We start from the raw sequence: 7,066 nt of genomic DNA, 5'->3' as shown, positions 1-7,066 counted from the left end.
TTTACTAATACTAGGTGTTTTCATTTATTAATTTCACTAATACTAGGTGTTTTCACACATTAATTTCACTAAAACTAGGTGTTTTCACACATTAATTTCACTAATATTTGGTGTTTTCACACGCATTTTAATTTCACTAATACTAGGCATTTTCACACATTAATTTCACTAATACTAGGTGTTTTCACACCTTAATTTCACTAATACTAGGCATTTTCACACATTAATTTCACTAATACTAGATGTTTTCACACATTAATTTCACTAATACTAAGTGTTTTCACACATTAATTTCACTAACACTAGGTGTTTTCACACATTAATTTCACTAATACTAGGTGTTTTCACACATTAATTTTACAAATACTAGATGTTTTCACACGTCTTAATTTCACTAATACTAGACCTAGGTGTTTTAAAAATTCTCTCCTCGCCTGAACTTTTGTATTAAATGAGATATTTTGTAGATTTTGCATGTTTTGCACTTTATTTGCTTCAATCAAAAGCACAAATACATTTTCAAACAATTCAAATGTTCTATAGCATTGTTTCATAATTCTTGTACATGCATTTGGTTTTAAATTAGTGTTTACACATAACTTCACATCTTTAACACCATCGCGCCACTGTTTCAGACAACAAACATGGATACAGGATGCGTTTGAGACTGAACATGTGTAGGAAATGGATTATCTAATAAAGAAATAAATTTCATATTTGAAAATAAACGAGGGGATGGACGGCGACACTTCATGCCAGCACACTTTTTCTGAAACGTGCTGGTGTAAAGCATCGCAGTTCTTGCTCTCATGAATTTTCAAACCTGAACTAATGTACACCTGCACTAAATACAGGCATTTCTATTTTATGTAACACAAGCACATATAAAAATATGAATTAAAAAAGTTATCTTTTTCATATCACCATCAATCTCAAAGCATTCAATCATTTCAAAAAGGCATTCTGATAGTATTACTAATACAATACTAGTCAATGACCCCCCCACACCACACCACATCAAAAAACATAAGTAAAACATAATATCTACTTATTCAATATAAAAATAAAATACTGACTTCGCAATCTTAATTAAACAGGACAATGAAGAAAGTGCAGAAAACAAAGTAGGTCAGACAAATAGAGAGGAAGCCTATAGTATCTCTGATTCCTTCAGGTCAGACAAATAGAGAGGAAGCCTATAGTATCTCTGATTCCTTCAGGTCAGACAAATAAAGAGGAAGCCTATAGTATCTCTAATTCCTTTGGTAATTTGACAACAGTTCTGTATCATGGCTCACTAACACGATATATCAAACGAGGAAAACGACAATCCTCAAAGTGAAGTCTTGTTTTCACTGTGTTGCACAGTTGTCATCAGCATTGATATCACCATGCTCATGAGAGGGGAGATCTCTTTCCCTTGCAGATTCTGGCATCTTAAAACGACTCTGCACAGGAACACTAGCGGTTACTTTTGGGATGGAAAAGTCAAATTGTGGCAACTTGGAATCTGCAAGAGTGTACATAAAAGTGTCCAGAATTTTTTTACATTGGTAAATTCTTGAATTTACTTTAACAAGAGTACCGCCATCGGTACATAATACTCCCATGAAAAGCTAATATAGGGTGTTTTTCTTACACTGTGATTTGTAGAACTTGCCTTCAAGTAGTATCAGCAATCATCAGGGTGTGACATACTTTCTTTGCATTAAAAAAACAAGACAAATCAAGTACTCTCTATGTAATATTTTCACTTGGCATAAGATGTATGTGTATCAAGTTTAATGGTTCTTGCCCCCAACGAATCGGTCTGCATCCTGGTACTATGACCTTAACCTTAAGAAACAATAGGCATCCTCCACTTGGCATAAAGTATATGTGTACAAAGTTTAATGGTCCTAGCCCCAACAGTTTGGTTTGTATACTGCCTACAAGGTTTGCCTACTAAGTGATACTGTGACCTTGACCTTGAAAAATAATAAGCATCTTCCTCTCATAATGGTGATCAAATGTAACAAGTTGCAATATTCTGGAGCTTACGGTTGGGTTTGTATCCTGCCTACAAGGTTTTTTTTCCTAAGTAATACTATGACCTTGACCTTTGACTTCCGATCTTGAAAAACAATAGGCATCTTCCTCTCATCATGGTGATCAAATATACCAAGTTGTAATATCCTGGAGCTTATGGTTGGGTTTGTATCCTGCCCACAAGGGTTTCCTACTAAGTGATACTACGACCTTGACCTTAAAAAACAATAGGCATCTTCCTCTGATCAAGGTGATCAAATGTACCAAGTTGTAAAATCCTGGAGCTTACGGTTTGGTCTATATCCTGCCCACAAGGTCCGAACAGACAGACAGATGATGCCATACCACAATATAAAAATGTTGAAATCGTATTATACAAATTTACAATAATTTTTGTCAAGCTTCTTACCTTCCAATGGTTCTTTCCTGACAGTGCTGGAAACTTTTTCAATCTCCTCACTAGTCTGATAACTAAAAATACATGAATATTCATTAGATGATGGTATTCACCAATCTTCTTTCTATCAATATTAAACACCCAAAACAACAGTTTATGAGACAACTGCATTATTCTATCTACAGTTTTGCAAAAATCATCCTATTCCTCAATTCTTTTTTATACCTGCGTAATTCAAACACACTAAAATGCTGTTAAAAATGAACACTTTGTAATGTAATTTTTTTCACTATGTATATACGATTTTGTATTCCAAATACCTTTCCTCACATGGCAACTCTTCTGAACAGATGCAAATATTTCATGATAAATTTTATAGAAAATATCCACAAAAGGTAAACATCAAGCAAAACACTGAGAGTTACATTACAATACCAATGTACCCTCATATTTGAGGTTTTTAAAGCTGGTTTACGATCTATAAAACATGAACAACCACAAATATGAAAAATAAATATACAGAGCTCAACATTAACATTAGTTCGATTGCCCATGTCTAGTATACTTAGGATTCAGACAAGTTGATTCCAGCACTTGTCCTATCCAGCGAGTGAAATTACAATAATACATTTTCACCCAGTTTTGCTTGCTTTAAGATTCAATCCCTAATAGCATATGTATGAGATAGTTAACAAAGAGTAAGAATAGATCTGACAACTATGGTTTTACTATAAGAAAACCTAGCCCATCTAGTGAAAAACACAAATGTAAAGAGTCAAACAATAATAAAGTGGCAGAAGCAGAAATGTGAATTAAAAGAGCAAAATACTGTTTCTGAAGAATTGGAAATGCATGAATCAGGTGAAAATTTAAGTAACTTAGCTGAAAATTACAGACACAGAATGCAGGAATCAAGTGAAAATGAAAATAGCTTAGCTGGGAGTATATTTTGCAAGATTTGTGTGCAATAGTAAAGAAATTGCCAATAAAATATGTACAGTGTATTATGCCTTGTAAAATATGCAGAAAAATGAGCATTGCTTGACAAAGCATATTCTTTCTGAACAAGCTCAGAGTTTATTTGGAAAAGCGTTTTTCATTTACAACTTGCCCTATGGACAAGTAAAAATTGTCCTTAATTTTAAGATATATTTTGATCCATATTAGCCTAATAATTTTTAAAGCCCTGGTATATGTATAGGAACCATAAATTCATTTCAGTAACTTTGAACTTTTTTAAAAATATGAGTTATCTCCCATTTAGAGAAGTTAGCTTCTCTGCTTTCGAGCACATCCAAGATGCTTTGACTGTAGAAATTCACATCTATTAATGAAGAATTGATAGTTCCCTATGGAATCGATGCAAACTTTAGTACAAAGTATTATTTAACTAAAGGATTGTCATTTTTTTTAAATCTCTCTTATAAAATTGTTTTGTATTCAGAAGTTTTCCAAAATGATACAAATTTAGCTGAGTAACATTCCCTTGATGAGATATAACAATGCTTCTGCAAAAGGTCAGATACCTTAAGGAGGAATACTGCACCAGAGAAATTTAATATGGATGAAAAATGGGAGATATGTGCAATACTATTTTGAAATTTACAACACTTTCAAATGTACATGTACTTTATTTAGTAAAAAAAAATTCAGTTTTAGTAGAAAATATTCAGAATTTTTTTTTTTGGAAAACCCCTGCTAATCTCGAACTTGCAATCTAATGTTTTGCAGTAGACATACTATTAAACTCAGCAAGGCAATGAAATCTAAAAGGAATAGACAAATAATGCTAATATTTATAATTTAATTCATGTTTTAAAAGGAAGTCAGACATTATGACGATGTAGTATACCTCCTTAAAAAGAAATCTATGCAAATCCAAAGATAAACTGACAAGTTCAAAGTCAATCTACGTGTTATTTCACAATACATGTATATTATTACTACAGTAACTTGATCCAAAGAGTCGGATCACGTCGAGTTGACAGGCGAGGATCATCAGATCACACAAGACGCGAAGCGTCGAGTTTGATCTGATGATCCGCGCCTGTCAACGAGACGTGATCCAACTCTTCGGATCAAGCTACTGTAGTAATGATAAATTTATTATATACCCTCTTGTGCGTTTTAAATCCACATTGATAAGATACTAAATGTTATTCAAATTATCAAAAATACAGACACACAGTGAAATTATATTTTGTGTACGCAGTTTTGTTTATGACCCGGTCAATATTTTCCACAAATAACGTTGCGTTGATGCATTGTGACGTCATCAGTTTCAGAGGATACTGATACGGAATCAGAAAACCACAGGGTGGTGATCCAGAAAACCGGATCACACGCTATGAAATCCACAGTATCAAAGAACGATACATTGATGGGTATATAATAAATTTATATACAATATAATTTACACCTTAATTTCTTGGCTTCCCGAGGGAATCCGGGTTAGAATAGGTCCTCAGTACCCCTTGCTTGTCGTAAGAGGTGACTAAATGGGGCGGTCCTTCGGATAAGACCACAAAAACTGAGGCCTCATGTCACAGCAGGTGTGGCACAATAAAGATACCTCCCTGCCTAATCTCAGTGAGATTTGCCAAGGCTGGATATTTGGATCTCAGACCAGTGTCACACAAAGTGTTCAGGAAATCTTGCCTGAACTTCGGCTGCTTGTCTTAGACAGTCTATTAACTCCCTATCACAATGAAACATGCATTTCTTACCTTTACATGGTATAAATCACACAGTAAATAAAGTTGGCTATTTTCAAAGTCGTTGCAAATGGCCATCATTTCATGTTTATCTTCTCAATGTGGAAGAGTTCCAATGTACTATTTTATGACAGTTTGTACTACGATTGGAAATACAGAACTTGCTGATTGACAATTACTTTATACAAAGCATTTAAGCATAAAAATTAAAAGCAATAAAAAGAAAACTGTTATTTTAAATCGATCTATTTGAGGGCGTCCTAAACTATCGGAACTCTTCAGTGTTGAGAAGGTAAATATGAAATGGTGGCCATTTGTAATGGCTTCGAAAATACCCAACTTTATTCACTGTGAGATTTACACCATGCAAAGGTAAGAAATGCATGTTTCATTGTGATAGGGAGTTAAGATGTGTAAGGCGAAAAGTTGAAGTGGACAAGAAATTCAGTTTAACCCATTTTAAACGCAACAAACCGCCGAAGTTCAGGCAAGATTTCACGAATCACTTTGTGTGACACTGGTCTGAGATTCGGAAAAGGCTTCAGTCCAAATATCCAGCCTCGAATCGAATGTCGCCGAGATTACCCCTGCCCAAAGGCTGTAAACACAAAGCATAGGTGTAAATTTTGCAGCCTTTCACCGGCAATGGTGATGTCTCCGTATGAGTGAAATATTCTCGAGAGGGACGTAAAACAAAATACAATCAATCTTTGCTTCCTTCTCTTGACCTACCTCTTCTTTTGACGGTTTTCTTTGTAAGTCTGTATTTGTGTGAGTTTATTAACCTACCTCTTCTGTTGACGGTTTTCTTTGTAAGTCTGTCTGTACTTGTGTGAGTTTATTAACTACCTCCTCTGTTGACGGTTTTCTTTGTAAGTCTGTCTGTATTTGTGTGAGTTTATTAACCTACCTCTTCTGTTGAGGGTTTTCTTTGCCTCTGTGCAGGTCTGTCTGTATTTGTGTGAGTTTATTGAGGAGCTTTTTGTTCTCTTTCTCCAGACGTTTGTTCTCATTCTTCAGCATCAGATTGCAGTACTGGTCCATGGCCCCACAATACGAAGACCGGTACACAACACCGGAGTCATTTGTACTGCTATTAGACAAATCACTCGCTTTCTCTGCTGATTCTTGGAATAATGTCTTCTTTAATGCAGATGGCACAACTATTCAAACAGGGGGAAAAAATCACTTACTTTCATTAACATGTAACTTTTCCCCTTTAACAGCATGTATAGAGGGAACAAAAATTGAGCAAATTGTTGGTAAAACCTAAGCTAGAACATGTATACCAGTGCTGGGACAATTTACACGTAGCTCTACTGTTAATGACACTATATTGTTATACTCTAATGAACTGATAAGAAAGTGAAATAAAACATCTAAGTTTGAATTCCCCCCTTCCCCATACGGTACTGTAGAATCATTTAAATTCGTGGGGGCCAATTTTCGTGGATTGCTGAATTTTTACAGGTTTGTAGGGACGTACTTTCGTGGATTTATATATTTGTAAGAAAGATAACTCTGGAATGTAATTATGATTCTTTATTCGTTGAGGCTGTAAATTCGTGGGTGAGGGGTACCCACGAATTCCACGAAAATTGAGTCACCACGAATTCTACTGATTCCACAGTACTTTATGGTATATTATCATACTAACAACACTGTACACGTTTGGTCGCTATGTCCTGCTACTCACCATTATTTTGGTGATGTACAGTGTTACTCTTTTTTAATTTTTGGTGCACTTTTATCACAGAACTACAGGAAGCTAGACCAGCTCACTTTGGCAGTATATGGAATGCCGGCAGTATGTTCTTATAAGCATGCACCTTGCTATGTATGGATTGTTTCACAGATATGTATACAGTACCATATTTTATGAAATCAAATTTTTTTAAGGTACCATATTTTGGGGTAGGCTATCATG

General features: G+C 34.9%; 1 protein-coding gene across 1 annotated transcript in view; it reads right to left on the bottom strand.

Annotated features, from left to right (window-relative positions):
- Positions 1-459: 459 nt before the first annotated feature.
- LOC125669995 (uncharacterized) overlaps positions 460-7,066 on the bottom strand; it is a 61,006-nt gene continuing 54,399 nt past the window's right edge. Inside the window, exons 28-30 of the mRNA XM_056161350.1 lie at positions 6,050-6,302; positions 2,438-2,499; positions 460-1,510 (exon numbers count right to left, since the gene is read on the bottom strand). Of these exons, the coding sequence (XP_056017325.1) occupies positions 1,353-1,510; positions 2,438-2,499; positions 6,050-6,302 (473 nt within the window). The 3' untranslated portion in view covers positions 460-1,352. The remainder of the gene's footprint in view (positions 1,511-2,437; positions 2,500-6,049; positions 6,303-7,066) is intronic.

The sequence above is a fragment of the Ostrea edulis genome, chromosome 4 (assembly GCF_947568905.1).
Source record: "Ostrea edulis chromosome 4, xbOstEdul1.1, whole genome shotgun sequence".
Classification (NCBI taxonomy): Eukaryota; Metazoa; Mollusca; class Bivalvia; order Ostreida; family Ostreidae; genus Ostrea; species Ostrea edulis.
Note: the sequence above shows the minus strand (reverse complement) of the source record. Positions and strands in the feature narration are given on the sequence as shown.